The sequence below is a fragment of the Budorcas taxicolor genome, chromosome 8 (assembly GCF_023091745.1).
Source record: "Budorcas taxicolor isolate Tak-1 chromosome 8, Takin1.1, whole genome shotgun sequence".
NCBI lineage: Eukaryota > Metazoa > Chordata > Mammalia > Artiodactyla > Bovidae > Budorcas > Budorcas taxicolor.
Genome location: NC_068917.1, coordinates 75,378,179 through 75,394,121, shown reverse-complemented (window position 1 = coordinate 75,394,121; position 15,943 = coordinate 75,378,179). Strand labels below are relative to the sequence as shown.

General features: G+C 41.9%; 1 protein-coding gene across 5 annotated transcripts in view; it reads right to left on the bottom strand.

Moving 5' to 3' along the window:
• Positions 1-15,943, bottom strand: part of DOCK5 (dedicator of cytokinesis 5) — a 278,155-nt gene that overhangs the window by 48,012 nt on the left and 214,200 nt on the right. For all 5 annotated transcript variants that reach the window (XR_008199821.1, XM_052645001.1, XM_052645003.1 and 2 more), the window contains 9 exons: positions 15,112-15,206; positions 13,175-13,253; positions 12,163-12,263; positions 9,718-9,776; positions 9,247-9,401; positions 8,150-8,235; positions 5,582-5,741; positions 3,703-3,743; positions 2,754-2,844 (listed from right to left, as the gene is read on the bottom strand). Coding sequence is in view for 4 of the 5 variants with exons in the window: in XM_052645001.1 (XP_052500961.1) it covers positions 2,754-2,844; positions 3,703-3,743; positions 5,582-5,741; positions 8,150-8,235; positions 9,247-9,401; positions 9,718-9,776; positions 12,163-12,263; positions 13,175-13,253; positions 15,112-15,206 (867 nt within the window). In the remaining variant the exon portion in view is untranslated. The remainder of the gene's footprint in view (positions 1-2,753; positions 2,845-3,702; positions 3,744-5,581; positions 5,742-8,149; positions 8,236-9,246; positions 9,402-9,717; positions 9,777-12,162; positions 12,264-13,174; positions 13,254-15,111; positions 15,207-15,943) is intronic.

Here is a 15,943-nt window from a genome sequence, read left to right as displayed (position 1 = left end):
ACAGCAGAAAGACTGTTTACGGATATAAACTTGCAACTAGTAGGTAAATAATTCCTGGAGATTTAAGGCTGTCACATAAATTTTCTCAGTTAAAAAGAAAAGATGGCTTCCCTGCTGGCTCAGTGGTAAGGAGTCTACCTGCCAATTCAGGAGACACAGGTTCCATCCCTGATCTAGGAAGACCTCGCCTGGCTCAGAGCAGGTCCATATGCCACCAGCTACTGGGCCCATGCTCTAGAGCCCGGGAGCCGCAACTACTGAAGCGTGTGCACCCGAGAGCCCATGCTCCATAACAAGAGGAGCCTCTGCAAAGAGAAGCTGGTGTACGGCCACCAGAGTGGCCCCTGTGTGCCACAAGCGGAGAAAAGCCTGTGCAGCAACGAAGACCCAGCACAGCCAAAAATAAATAGATAAATAAAATTCAAACATTTTCAAAAAGAAAGAAAACTGGATAAAGTGAGGGCAAGTTTTGGACAAAGGGTCCATGATCCTTGCTTGTGGAGAATGTGGGAACATGTGAGTAAAAGATGATGACCAGTACCTTTTACTAGATGGTGGTGCCTTTTAGTGAAATGGGGAGAAAGGAGAGGAAGGGACGAACCCAGGAGGACAGTGGAAGAAACAGCTTGTGTTACTGACATGCTAAGTTCAAGGTGTCTATTAGTCATTCAGAGATTCATGTTGAGAGAACAGTTTGTACAGAATCTGAAGTTGGAGGAGCTGTCAGAGCTGGAAATAATTATTTGAGATTGATAATGGAGAGATGTGTTTATATCCACAGCACAATATACTTTCTCAGTGAGACAGGTAAATAGGAAAGTATTTCTACAGTTCTATATTTATTTACAAGTCACTTCTCTGCAGTTTTACATATTTTTAAAAATGGATCAGTGTGCATTTTTAAAAAAAATCAGAGTGTATTAGCAGCCTGAAAGGTGTGCTCTGCTTCCTAAGGAGTTTTAAATAAATGATACCCATGCCTATGTTTACAGCAACATCATAAACAATAGCCAAGACATGGAAATGTCAACTGATGAATCAAGATGATATGATATGTATATACAGTGGAATACTACTCAGCCACAAAAAGAATGAAATAATACCATTTGCAGCAACATGGATGAGCCTAGAGATTATCATGCTATGTGAAGTCAGTCAGTCAGAGAAAGACAAATACTATATGCTGTCGTTTATATGTGGAATGTAAAATACGACACAAATGAACACATCTATGAAACAGAAACAGACTCAGAGAGAACAAGCTTGTGGTTGCTAAGGGTGAAGAAGGGGAGGGGAGGGACGGATTGGGAGTTAGGGATTAGCAGATGAAAACTATTGTATATAGGATGGAAAAACAACAAGGTCTTATTACAGAGTGCAGGGAGTTCTATTTAATATCCTGTGATAAACCATAATGGAAAAGAATATGAAAAAGAATGTGTGTGCGTATATATGTGTAAATGTGTGTGTGCGTGTGTGTGTATATATATAGATAAATAAATGTATAACTAAATCAAGAAGTGACAGAACCGGACATAGAACAACAGACTGGTTCCATGGTCCAAAATCGGACAAAGAGTACGTCAAGGCTGTATATTGTCACCCTGCTTATTTAACTTATATGCAGAGTACATCATGAGAAACGCTGGGCTGGAAGAAGCACAAGCTGGACTCAAGATTACCAAGAGAAATATCAATAACCTCAGATATACAGATGACACCACCCTTATGGCAGAAAGTGAAGAACTAAAGAGTCTCTTGATGAAAGTAAAAGAGGAGAGTGAAAAAGTTGCTTAAAGCTCAACACTCAGAAAACTAAGATCATGGCATCTGGTCCCATCACTTCATGGGAAATAGATGGGGAAACAACGGAAACAGTGATAGACATTATTTTGGGGGGCTCCAAAATCACTGCAGTTGGTGATTGCAGCCATGAAATTAAAAGATGCTTGCTCCTTCGAAGAAAATGACCGACCTAGACAGCTTATTTAAAAACAGAGACATTCCTTTGCCAACAAAGGTCCATCTAGTCAAAGCTCTGGTTTTTCCAGCAGTCATGTATGGATGTGAGAACTGGACTATAAAGAAAGCTGAGCACTAAAGATTTGATGCTTTTGAACTGTAGTGTTGGAGAAGACTCTTGAGAGACCCTTGAACAGTAAGGAGATCCAACCAGTCCATCCTAAAGGAAATCAGTCCTGAATATTCACTGGAAGGACTGATGCTGAAGCTGAAACCCCAATACTTTGGCCACGTGATTGGAAGAACTGACTCAGTTGAAAAGACCCTGATGCTGGGAAAGATTGAAGGCGGGAGGAGAAGGGGACGACAGAGGATGAGATAATTGGATGCCATCACTGATTCAATGGACGTGAGTTTGAGTAAGCTCTGGGAGTTGGTGATGGACAGGGAAGCCTGGTGTGCTGCAGTCCATGGGGTCACAGAGAGTTGGACATGACTGAGCAACTGAATTGAGCTGAAAGCACTTTGCTGTACAGAAGAAATCAACACAACATTATCAATCAACTATATTTCATAAAATAAACTTAAAAGTAAGTAAATAAGTAAATAAATAATAATGGACATTTTCCCAACCTTGGTCTAAGTAGCTCTGCCTATTTAGAAGGTATACTAATACTCTTGGATACAAGGGTCCTCCCTGAATAGGAGCTTTTCCCGTCAAAATCATGACATGTATATGACGTGGTCCCACGGGCTGGACGGCTGACATACTGCCTCCCTGATCCACTCACCTGCAGGAGCTCGGCATGTAAGAGGAGTGTGTAGGCAGCTTCAGTGTAGTTCTCGCAGTCCCGGTGCAAGTCTCGCAGCTTGTACAAGTACCTGGTCAGAAGGGGAGAAAGGAGGCATTTTGCCGCCGCGGAGTTGATGGGATACTCGGCTCATGCCACAGCCAGGTGGCAGGAATAGTTACTTCCTAATCCCGTAAGGCAGCAGTCCCCAACTTTTTTGGCACCAGGGACCAGTTTCATGGAAAACTATTTTTCCACAGATGGGGCAGGCGGTGGTTTCAGGTGATTCTCATGAAGAGTCTGCAATCTAGATCCCTCACTTGCACAGTTCACAGTAAGGGTCAGGCTCCTGTGAGAGTCAAATGCCTGTGCTGATCTGACGCAGGCAGAGCGATGGGGTGCCACTGAACATACACATGGAGCTGCATTCACTGGCCCGCCGCTCATCACCTGCTGCATAGTTCAGTTCTTCACAGGGGGTTGAGGACCCTCTTTAAGTCTTGTGCTTTAAGTCTTTCCTAGTCCCTCTGTTCTACTTGGTATTCTTCGTTTAAGCTAGTAGTGTTTAAATTTGTTTCTCATATCCCAGACCTCTTTGGGAAACTCATGAGAACTAAGGAATCTTTCCCCAAGAAAGATGCTTTACATCCAAGTTTGTTCAAGGCTTCCTGAACCCAGGGCTAACAGTCCTTGACAGAGGGTGAATTTCATGTCTTTGCCTGGTTAGCTGGCTAGAGTGTCCTCCATCCTTCCCTGACACAATCCTCGCCCCGCACTTCCTCGTGTATTGATCTAAAGAGTTTACCTTTTCGGGAGGATGGGAACACATTCACATACTATTTGGTGTCTCTCGAAGCAGCAAGGATGGTGTTCAGGTTTATCATTGCTTGAAAAGTAATTAATAAATCCACGACATAAACAGCAAGAGCAGAAATTTACTTTGGCTTACCTTATGTAGATGTCCTCTCTCTTCTTTTCTTTGTAAAAATTCTACAAAAAAAAGACACAAAATACAACTGTAAATAAGTTATTGATGAGCTTGCCACAAAAACAGTTAAACTGCTAGCTGCACTTTTCAACAGTGTCATGTTTCCAAAGGCTTTGTTCTTTTCCTTTAATGAATACATCCACAAAATAAGGAAATGGCAGCATTCTGTTTTCGGTGTCTTTTTTTGGCCATGCTATATCATCGCAGATGGTGACTGCAGCCATGAAATTAAAAGATTCTTGCTCCTTGAAAGAAAAGCTATGACAAACCTAGATAGCATATTAAAAATCAGAGACATTACTTTGCCAACAAAGCTATGGTTTTTCAAGTAGTCATGTACAGATATTGAGAGTTGGACCATGAAGAAGGCTGAGCGCTGAAGAATTGATGCTTTTGAACTGAGGTCCTGGAAATACTCAAGAGTCCCTTAGACTGCAAGCAGATCAAACCAGTCAATCCTAAGGGAAATCAATCCTGAATATTCACTGGAGGGACTGATGCTGAGGCTGAAGCTCCAATACTTTGGCCACCTGATGTGAAGAGCTGATTCATTTGAAAAGACCCTGATTCTTGGCAAGACTGAAGGCAGGAGGAGAAGGGAATGACAGAGGATGAGATGGTTGGATGACATCACTGAATCAATGGACATAAGTTTGAGCAAGCTCCGGGAGTTGGTGAAGATCAGTGAAGCCTGGTGTGCTGCAGTCCAAGGGGTCGCAAAGAGTCAGACACGACTGAGCATCTGAACAACAACAATGTGGTATGTGGGATTCTAGTTCCCCAACCAGGGAGAGAACCCGAGCCCCCTGCACTGGAAGCACAGAGTCCTAAGCTGGACCCCAGGGAAGACCCAGGAAAAGTTTCAGTTTATAAAAAGAAAAGTTGAAGAATTTTAACACCACTGTGAGGAAAATCGAGGTGAATAGACAACAGGTCATGATACCGAAATCACTTGATACTCTGTTTTCTTCAGTTCAGTTGCTCAGTCGTGTCCGACTCTTTGGGACCCCATGAATCGCAGCACGCCAAGCCTCCCTGTTCATCACCAACTCCCGGAGTTCACTCAGAGTCACGTCCATCGAGTCCGTGATGCCATCCAGCCATCTCATCCTCAGTCGTCCCCTTCTCCTCCTGCCCCCAAACCCTCCCAGCATCAGAGTCTTTTCCAATGAGTCCACTCTTCGCATGAGGTGGCCAAAAGGGCGTCAGAAATGGTAGGTATTTTGTTTATATTAAGCAGAGGAGACCATGGCTGCTAAACCTCTGAGGTCTTTGGTCCCAGTTATACTTTTTTAGGAAAAGGCAAGACCACGGGGTTCTGCCCCTTTGAGGATTTTATGGACTAATTCTCTACTCATGGTGTATCATTTCTAATGCATTTTCATCCGTGTCTGATACTTTCAACAAAAAAGCAATCACATAAAAAAATGCAGAGAAACAGTCTGAGCATGGCCTTCTGTAAGAGAGCTGAGTCAAAAGCCTTATGTTGCATTTTCCATTCCTGTTTCTATATTTATCCTCAAGGTCTGAGGCAGTTGTTATCTGTGAGTTCAAAGCTGAGTTAGCCATTCCAATTATCTTTTTTTTTAGCCATGTGGTATAGCTTGCAAGATCTTAGTTCCCAAACCAGGCATTGAACCCGAACCCACAGCAGTGAAGGTGCTGAGTACTAACCACTGGACTGCCAGGGAATTCCCTTGGCCATTCCAATTAGACTCAGCAGGACACATACTTCAGAAAGGTTGTCAAGGGAGAGCCTCGTGTCTGCCATGTTTACTTAGAGCTGTGCAGTCGGGGGCGCTAGCACTGCCTCTCGGGGACCCAGGGGTATGGTACATACCAGCACATTCACAGTACAGCTCATGCGGTTCTCCTTGCTCTCGTCATGCATGACAATCGTTCTGTAGTCCAGCAGATTCTCTAAGAGGCTGCTGACCAGGAGCGCGAATACTTCTCCGGAACCGGAGAGGTATTTATGTTTCCGGCAATGCTCTAGGAGCCTGAGGGGCAGAGATGGAGACAAAATGCCTTGTCCCATACCTACATTCCATCGCCACCTGTGAGTGCTGCCCAAGGTCCTGGCAGCAGGTGGCGCTGGACCAAGAGACACACATCCTTCATGACTCCAGGTTCTCCTATCCTGGAGCCTTCGCTCACAAGGCTCTTTGCTGTTACTCAAGTTCTGCATTTTCTTCAGGTCTGCAGCTCAAGCCCCACCATCACTGAGAATCCCAGCCCATGATGCCCTTCTTTGAACTTCTATTTCTAAACAGAAGTGTTTCTATTTCTTCTGTCTATACCACAGAAATGAGAACGTTTGCCCAAGAGGTTTGTGTGTACTATCTGATTCCTCTGCTCATTTGAAAGGATCATCTTTTTCCCGTCTTTATTCTCAGGCATCCTGAGGGAACTCTGGAGAGTCTCAGAGTAATGCCCAGCCTAGAGGAACCTAGGAACCTAGTATACATCCAGACACGTGGCTTTTCACATAAAAGTGTTATTTTTCAGGGGAAAAAAGGCACAGGTGTAAATAAGTAAACAGAAGTTAAACTTTTGGTCTAAATTATCTCCCTCTGGACCCAAACAGAGCAAAGTTTCCACAGGAGCTTCTTAGATTAGACAGAAGAAAACTTGGTGAACAAGACAAAATGTGGGTTCAAAGCACTAGATTAGACTCTAAAATTATTCTTGAGCACTGGAAATTTGTGCAGTCATATTTCTCTGCATTCATGATTCAAAACGAATGAAGGAAAAACAAGATCTGTACATGAAAAGTCAACTGTAGGATTTTTTTTAAAGTGTAGTTTTATCACTTGTCAACACTGTGGGTATGTGTTTCTATGTGTGGGTAACTTCGGCACTTAATTTCTGTACGAGATCAGAACTGCAGAAGTGATAAATTGAGAGGTTTGAAGCTCAAATAGGCAGATCAAATGGATACAGGATGAAAAGATCAACCAATGTTCTTATCACCCATTACAAACAAAATAAGACAGACTTCTAGAACTTCAAAACATAGACGAGTCATCAGTTCCATTTCTGAGCATCCTCTGTGCTGAGGCCTTAAAATTTTTTTGAAAAAAAGAGAATAATAGAGTTGGGAGTGTCACTGTCCCCAACTCAGTCTACTGCCTACCACTTCCCCAAAGCAGGTAAATCCTGGAATGATCTAGGCACATATTCCATCAACAGTTGACCAGATTTGCCATAAAAGTTCAGAGAACATAAGAAACGAACAGTTAGGGTAGTTAGAACCTAGGATGCTAGGGAAATCTGCAGGTAATAACAGTAACAAACACCAGAACAGCCCACATTTATCCAGCATGAGCTCTGCGACAGATACTATGTGAATACATCATCTTATTTAAATCCTCACCAAAATACAGATCCCATTATTGTAGATGACAAAAAAAAAAAAAAAAAACCGGCATCACATAAACACAGTCAAAATCCTAGTATGTGGAAAAAACGGGATTTGAAGCACAGTCTTTAACTCTAATATCTGTGTTTCTTAAAATTCTTTAATCAATCAATTAATTTATGGCTGTGCTGGATCTTCATAGCTGTTCAGGGCTTTCTCTAGTTGCAGCAAGCAGGGGTCAGTTACTCTCTAGTTGCGGTGTGAGAGCTTCTCATTTTGGTGGCTTCTCTTGTTGAGGAGGATAGGCTCAAGGCACATGGGCTAAGGAGTTGTGGCACACAGGCTTAGTTGCCCCTTGGCATGTGGGATCTTCCCAGACTAGGGATTGAAGCCGTGTCCCCTGCATTAGTAAGCAGATTCTTAACCACTGGAGCACCAGGGAAATCTTATCTTAGTATTCTGAAACACTGTTTTTATATTGTTTTATAAAACACTGTTTTATATTGTTATTCCATACATGCAAAGGGTGCCAGAGTAAAAGGGCCAGAGGGTGCCAGAGAGGGAGGGAATGGACGGGCTGAGTTAGGGCTGGAAGGAAGGAAATGCAAAGCACTGACAATGTACCTAGTGTTCCCAGACATCCTTTCCAGGGCATAAGGTATTTTTAAGGGGACCTTGAAAAGTTTTTGCCTTCTCCTTTAAATGACTGTTTTGAAGCCATAATTAGAGGAGCTAGCACTTTTATTAAACTTCAGCAATTCAAACACTAGGAAAAATATCACCACTCAGTCGATCTCCCCCTCTCCTCCATCTGCCCTGTTCTTGAGGGCCGGGCTAGCCAGGAAAACATGAACATCTGACTCACAGCAGATAAATGAATGGCAGCAGCGGATGGTGTCAACTCCACGCACCTCACAGAAAACCAGTGTGGTGGTGACCCCAGTGATGCTGAGACTACTCAACTGGTCTGTAAGTGTAGCAGAAGCCTGTTTTCATCCATCACTAAATGATGCCGTCAGCTAGAGATTCTGTTTCTGAAATACTCACAGTTTTTCCAGAAGGACCTTGTATTGTTCGTCTCCTCTGCCCCCTTCTACTTCCTGGTCCAGCTTTGTGATCAACTCATTCTCAAACTGAAAGCAGTCAGAATTTCACAGGAGAACGTCACAACCTCAGAAGAGGACAGGAAAGACATACGGACAACAATTCTAGACTAGGACCCATCCGTCTACTGAATTGTGAACTCTCTTCACTATACACAGAGGACGATCACAGTTCACATCACTCATTAATAATGCACCTGCTAGCTAGCTAGCTTCAGTTGTGTCCGACTCTCTGTGACCCCATGGACTGTAGCCCACCAGGCTCCTCTGTCCATGGGATTCTCCAGACAAGAATACTGGAGCGGGTTGCCATGTCCTCCTCCAGGGAAACTTCCGAACCCAGGGACTGAACCTGGGTCTCTTATGTCTCCTACGTTGGCAGGTGGGTTCTTTACCACTAGGACCATCTGAGAAGCCCAAAATGCACCAAGGCGATGTCAAAATTTTCTAAAGCAATCTGGTGTAACTTTGTCCTTTGCTTTATAATTGCAGAAAGAAAACTAGCCTAAATATTATTTTCCTATCATAACTATGCATATAAAAATAGCTTAATGGTTTTAACTTTCCATTTTATTTTTGGTTCCTGTTGAAGTCTTGACAATGGGATTGCTTTTGCGAAGCTTCATAGCTGCAAAATCTTTCTTTTGATACTAATATATTATGTATTGATAGATAGGAAAACTGAAGTACAGGAAAACTGTATCAGGCAAACTAAGGTCTCCAAACTAAAGACTTCAAAAACTAAAGCTTAATCCACTGTAACAGTTGCAAGAGATAGGATTAAAATGCATAAAGTCAAATTTTTTTTAATGCTCCAGAGATAAGAGTGCTGCTTTAGGAAACACATGTACCAAAAAGACTGCTTCCAGGACCAAAGAAGGGCTATCTTAATTCTGTGTCTAATTGCTTTACAAAACAAAATGCAAAAACAGAATATTTAGATAACTTTGATTTGTACTGTTCAGGCTACTGATTCTCTATTAGAAAAAAAAAAAGAATTGGATTCTACATGCACTAGTAAAGTGATCCACCACTCCTTACCATATGGAAATTGCCGTTTCCACTGAAATTGAACTCACACTGCATCATATCAAAGAAAATGGGGATGGTGGCTTTCCGAAGCTCTACTTCGGGGGTTAATGTGACTTCCAGAATGGGACCCACCATGGATGGGATGAATTTGATTTTATGGGGACCTGAAATGAAAGGAAGTGAGGATATTAAACAATTTCACCAGAAGTAAAATGCTACAATTTTCCTCCACAGGGCCCATAAGAAAAGAAAAAGTTGTGGGTAAAGCAATTCAATTCAGGAGTGAGTGACTAAATATTCTATTCTGATAACACGTGATTGTCATAAGAGACCCATACATCAACCTGCACTTCCAGACACACAGACAAACCAATCGCAATTAAAATGAAATTTTAATTGAATTAAAAGGAATTAAAATGAAAAAGACTTCATCGTGGGATGCATGGAGCACAAGGAGTGGTGTTCAGGTTGTACACTTACCCAGGTTATACCACATGTCCCGGATCCTAAAGCCGATCTCCTTTCTCATGTCCCCGTATCTAGGAAGAAGATCGTAAACCAGGAGAAAAATGTGCGGTGGAAACGAGAACATATAATACTGATACAATGATAAGGGGTGTAAAGAAAGCCTGTGTTCTCTAGATCACAATCAAGGTAGATACTGAGGCAAAAATCACATGAAGAGCTGCAGCTGTCATGTAAATAAGCCCCCAAAAGACTGATACACATAGAGATGAGGGGACACAGACATATAGATGGGGGTCCAGCAAAAGATGGAGCAAAGTGCCAAAAATCACCGAGAAGATGAGATCAACACACTTACTGAAGGGAGAAGAGTGAGAAACACTCTGATTGCTCTTAGGCAAAAATAAATAAATAAAATACTAAAGAAAAGGAAGATGACAGAGGTATGACTTACATGGTAATATGGCTAATGATGTATAACAAACATGCTACCTGTATATACTTATATTAGAGTAACCCTTATCCACACCAGTACATTCTTTAAAGCGCTTACACTGCGAAGTTCTAGACATACATCCTCAAATGGGCTGATAATGTCTCCAAAGGGGTGAAAACTGATCCATGGGGACAAAAAAAAAAAGCTTACGGCTTTGGCATATAAAGTAAGGTATACATTTAGTACATAAACATATATTTAGTATATAGGTGGTATTAATATTTCATTGGGGGGTTTGTGATTAGGAAAACATTTTTCTAAAAAGGTTCCAGGGACTTCCATGGCGGCCCAGTGGCTGGGACTCTGCTTCCAGTGCAGGGGCATGGGTTCAATCCCTGGTCAGGAAACTAAGATCCCACATGTAGCGTGGCATGGACGAAAGAGAAGAAAAGTTAAAAAAAAATAAAATGAAAAGGTTTCTTATAGAAGTTTACAAGGGAGGACAAAAATGTAGAGAAACACTGATCTAGACAGTGGTTCTTGGGTGGAGATGAGTAAGAGTTACCTGGAAATCTTTTAAAGAATACAAAAGCTGGGGGCTGCTCTACATAACATGCCATATCAGAGGTTGGGGGCTTAGAAAATGGAAATAGGGTGGGTCAAAAGCAGATAAGGAGACTGTTCCCAGGGAATTCAAGTACAGATGTATGACCTACCCTGCCAGCACAGATCTACATTCTCTTCTCATGGTACTATTGCACCCAACATTTTTTTTTTTTAATTCCTGCTTTGGAAATGCCTTCAAACATCAGAATAAAAATCATATTGAAAAATTTCTCTTACTATTCCATTTTAACAAAAGTATCTAATTTTACTATTAATATTTTATAAGCATGTGTAGTCCAGACTGGCACATACTCGACAATAAATAACTATTCTTATTGCTTTTTAATACTACTGTTGATGATTTTACTAAAAATAAGAAGTCCTGGAAAAAAAAAAACTCATTCACATTCCCATAAACTTAATATAAATGTTATTTCTTAAGGCTTATCTTTACCAGTATGCATAAACATTTTTATGTGGATTATACATATAGTCACACTTTCCTGAAATGACCAAAATGAAAATCACTTATCCTAACTAGCCACTTTATTTATCAGATTTGGTGTCAACTCATTTCACTAAAATCAAATCCATCCCTGAATGAAGGTGTCCATCTTAAAAAATCAAATATCTCTTGATAACCACCCCACCAGGAAATTTACAAAATAGTTTTTACTTTTATCTTTGAACGTGCAATCACTAAATCTCAACCTCTTAGACACCAATCTTAGTATTTAAGGGAAGAGTTAGAGGGATGCTAAAATAATTTTCTTAGAATCCCAGACATGCTAGCAGGGAAACAGAACAAAAATGTCATAGCCTTTAAATGATAAATTTCTTAAGTCCTTTTTAATTACACAGCCTTTAAGTTCCTAGGCTCTCAATGAACTTTGAAAAAGATTTGAAATGAAAGCAATGAAAATCTTCCCTAAATCTCTCATCACACTTGCACACAAGTCTATTTTGAATACTAAGCCAGGAATCTGGAGGGTATTTTTAAGTGATATGTTAGTCTTGGCTTCTCTGCTGAAGTAACTAAAACTGGGAGATAGACCAGTGGTGCCAAAGGAGTCTGCTCTGTGAATCATGAGTAAGAGCAGCACTAAGCTTGCAATTTGGATAAACTGTCAGCAGGCGGCAGCTGTTCTGGGCGATGGGAGGACTTTCTGGCCTGAGTGCCTCTCCATGTGGGGATTTTATAAGAGAATGCGATGGTTGATTCGAAAATGAATGGGGCCCTGAGAAGAGATGTGAATCTGGGGCAATCTGAGGTTTATTAAATGATTATTTTAAGACCAAGGTCACTAACAATATGAGTAGCCAGTGAACAGTAATTTCCGTGATATTAAAAATCCTGCTCTGAATAGAAATGGAAGAACTCCCTTCCCAATTATAAGCAAGTTTAAGAGGACACTTACTTTTTTACAATTTTGTTGCGCTTGGCTTCTGAGAAGGTTTCAAGTTGAAGGGACTCATGGGTGAGAAATGCTACTGCCAAATGGAAGTAATTGTTCCAGAGCTGCTCAAAATTAATTGTGTGGGTAAAAAGAAATGGAAAATAACATTAACAAGGGTCATACTAAAACAGTGACACATAGTAGAAATTCACTCTCCGGAAATCAATAAATAAAGTAATATCCACAGAACATTTTTCTCTCTCGTGTTTCAATGATTCAGCCCTGAAAATTTTCACACTTTATTAAGATTAAAACAAAATTTTAACTATTATATTTGTCTTTACTCTTGGGATAAAGAAAAACTGCTGCCAAGACGTGTACCTATTTATAGTAGGTAGTTTGGCAATACTTATCAAAAGTCCTAATGTTTTGCCAAACTTTTGAACTAGTAAATATTTTAGGACTTTATCCTGGAAAAATAAAAACGGGTATTTAAAAAATATTTAAGTACGTGCTATTTAACATAACAGAAAATACAAACAACCTAAATTTTCATACATATAAAAACACATATGTATATATGCACACATACACATGTATACATATATGCAATATCCTCCACTTATGTCTTCACTTTCCAAGTTCCACAGATACAAACACAGGCTATGACACAGCAGAAGCACATCACCAACCACATGCACCCTGTAACGGAAGCAGAATCTTGTCTGCCTCCACCAGGACTTCGAATAATGCCCTGCACGTAAAACTCTCTACTATTTGCTGGGTGAATGAATGAAGATGGAGCTAGCAGTCACTTGTTTTGCTGTCACTCTGGACTTTCAAACAGGTGTGTATACACACTGCTCTCTGGACACCAAACCATCTGTAGGTAGAGGAATACCTGTGTGACTGCCTGCAAGCAGGTATGTGTAAGTGCTCTGATAAGAGCTGAGGCTATCTGTCTTCCAAAATGAGACTCTCCTCTTGCTTCAGCTGAGAACTGAAGGAACCTCTAGGTGAACTGCACGCTTACCTGAAGTTCAAAGCTTGCCTGATCCATGAAGAATCTGGTGAGAACCTCAGCAAACTGATTTATGGCACGGAGGAAAACCCTGGTAGGGGGAGAAAAACACACTGGATAAATAAGGCAAACTTCATGCTCTTTGAGACATTTTCTGGGGCTTCCCAGGTGCTCAGTGGTAAAGAATCCACCTGCCAATGCAGAAGACTTGGGTTCAACCCCTGGGTTGGGAAAATCCCCTGGAGAAACAAAGGATACCCAGTATCCCTGCCTGGGAATTCCCATGGACAGAGGACCCTGACAGGCTGCAGTCCATGGGGTAACAGAGTCAGACACGACTTAACATTTTCTATGTTAAAAAAACAACAACAACAACAAAACAAATCAAGCCTGGACTTGTTAACCTAAGACCTTTAGATCTATCAAGATCCTTAGAGACCAAAAACAGCACAGTCTACAGTGAAGGCCAGTTTCTCAAACTGTCTCCTAGCATCACTCAAGGCTGCCTCACATCAGCTCCTGAGCCTCAGATCGGAGCTCTTTCTACTCCATCGTGACGCTTGTGTTTTAAAGTCTAGGACTTCGGATGCAATTGTTTCTCTAATCTGTACATAGTTGGGAAGTGTTTTCTAACCAGATATCAGGACCATGGAGACTTAATGCTTATCATAATAATTTATTTAGCTCTTGAAAAATCCTGAATCTGAGTATCTGTGCATGCGTGCTCAGTAGTGTCTGACTCTTTTTGACCCCATGGAATATAGCACACCAGGCTCCTCTAGACATGGAATTTTCCAGGCAAGAGTACTGGAGTGGGTTGCCACCTCCTACTCCAGGGGATCTTTCTGACCCAGGGATCAATACTGAGTCTCCTACATCTCCTATACTGGCAGGCAGATTCTTTACCACTGAGCCACCTGGGAAGCCCCTAAGTATCTCTATTCAGTTCATCTGATTGAATCCAACAAGTCTTTGTTGAAGACCAGCAACTGCAAAGCACTGGCTTAGGTTTTGCCTTGAAAGAGACACTTCCTGGTCTTAAGAAGGTTACAGCTTGGTGGGGTTCACTTGCAACCTGTAAATGGAACCCTGACCCAACAAAGAACATGGAAAATTCTAGGAGGGGGTATCAAACAGGTATAGGCAATCAAAAGGAGAGAAGAGGACATCTAGGTCAGAATGGCTTCCTTTGGAGATGGCATTCGAGAAAGACCTAAAGGAATGGGAGGCAGATTGATGGCCAGAGATGATGGGGCAGGCACAGCCGGTGGAAGTAGCCAATGTGAAGGAAGGCATAGAGCACATTCAGTGGCAGGAAGAGGTCAGTGTGGCTGTAGGGCACACTGTATGTGGGCTTCCCAGGTGGCGCCAGTGGTCAAGAACCTGCCTGCCAGTGCAGGAGATACAAGGGATGTGGGTTCCGATTTCTGGGTCGGGAAGATTCCCTGGAGGAGGCAACCCACTCCAGTATTCTTGCCTGGAGAATCCATGGACAGAAGAGCCTGGTGGGCTATAGTCCATGGAGTCACAAAGAGGCGGACACAACTGAAGTGACTTAGCATGCACACACATTGTATACGGAGGGAAACAGTGGAAGATACGGCTCGGAAAGCAGGGTGGGTCAGGATGCCAAAGCCTTGAATATTAGGATAAGAAAGGCCACAGGGCGGCACTGAGAGATGTCCTGCAGAGCTGATGATCAGCATGAGAGAGTGATGAGGTAACAGCAGAAAGAAGAGAGTTGAGAGCCTGAGTCAGAGCGGCTGATAGAGCCTGGATGAAATCAAGAACAGGAGGGCACACACCAAGACCATAGAGGCAGGACGACCTTTACTTTCCAGATGATGGACCTGAGGCAAAGAGACGAGATAGCGCTTCACGAGGCTCAGAAAGCTAGTTACCAGACCCAAGTTTTCAAACGCCGCTGGCCCCACGATGGGTGGTCTCACCTGTTCTGTGTCATATTCATGACCATCCAGTCTTTAGCGTAGATGTTTTTTCCAATCAGATCCTTAAACATGATAAAAGTTTCCATGAGGAAGTCCTGCAGAAAACAGATGAGGAATGGTTGGGGGAAAACTGGGTTACACATCGTATGCCTGGCCCACATTACACTGATGGCCACAGTCCCGTAACAGTCTATCTTTTAAGTTTCAAAACACAGTGGTTTGTTGTTTTTTTTTAATTATTTTATATTGGAGCACAGTTGATTCACAATGTTGTGTTAGTTTCAAGTGTACAGCAAAGTGATCCAGTTATACATATACATGCACATATTCTTTTTCAAGTCCTTTTCTCATTTAGGTCACTACAAAATATTAAGTGCTGCTCCTTGTGCTATACAGAAGGTCCTTATTGGTTATGCATTTTGAATATAGCAGTATATATATAATACAGCATTCTTAGAGCTGTCCTATGATTTGATGTTTCTATCATATAATCTGCCCTCCCTGGTGGCTCAGACAGTAAAGAATCTGCCTGCAATGCAGGAGACCCGGGTTCGATCCCTGGGTCAGGAAGATCCCCTGGAGAAGGAAATGGCAACCCACTCCAGTATTCTTGCTTGGAGAATCCCATGGAAGAGAAGCCTGGCAGGCTATAGTCCATGGAGTCACAAAGAGTCAGACATAATTGAGTGACTAACAATTTCACATAGTCTGATAAGGGAGACAAGGATGAAAAAACTGCACGAATTTTATAAATTATAAAATAGACTATTGAAAAATTGAATGACTGGCTTAATGCCATAGAAACCAAGAAGCAGAGAGCTAGGATCCAGAC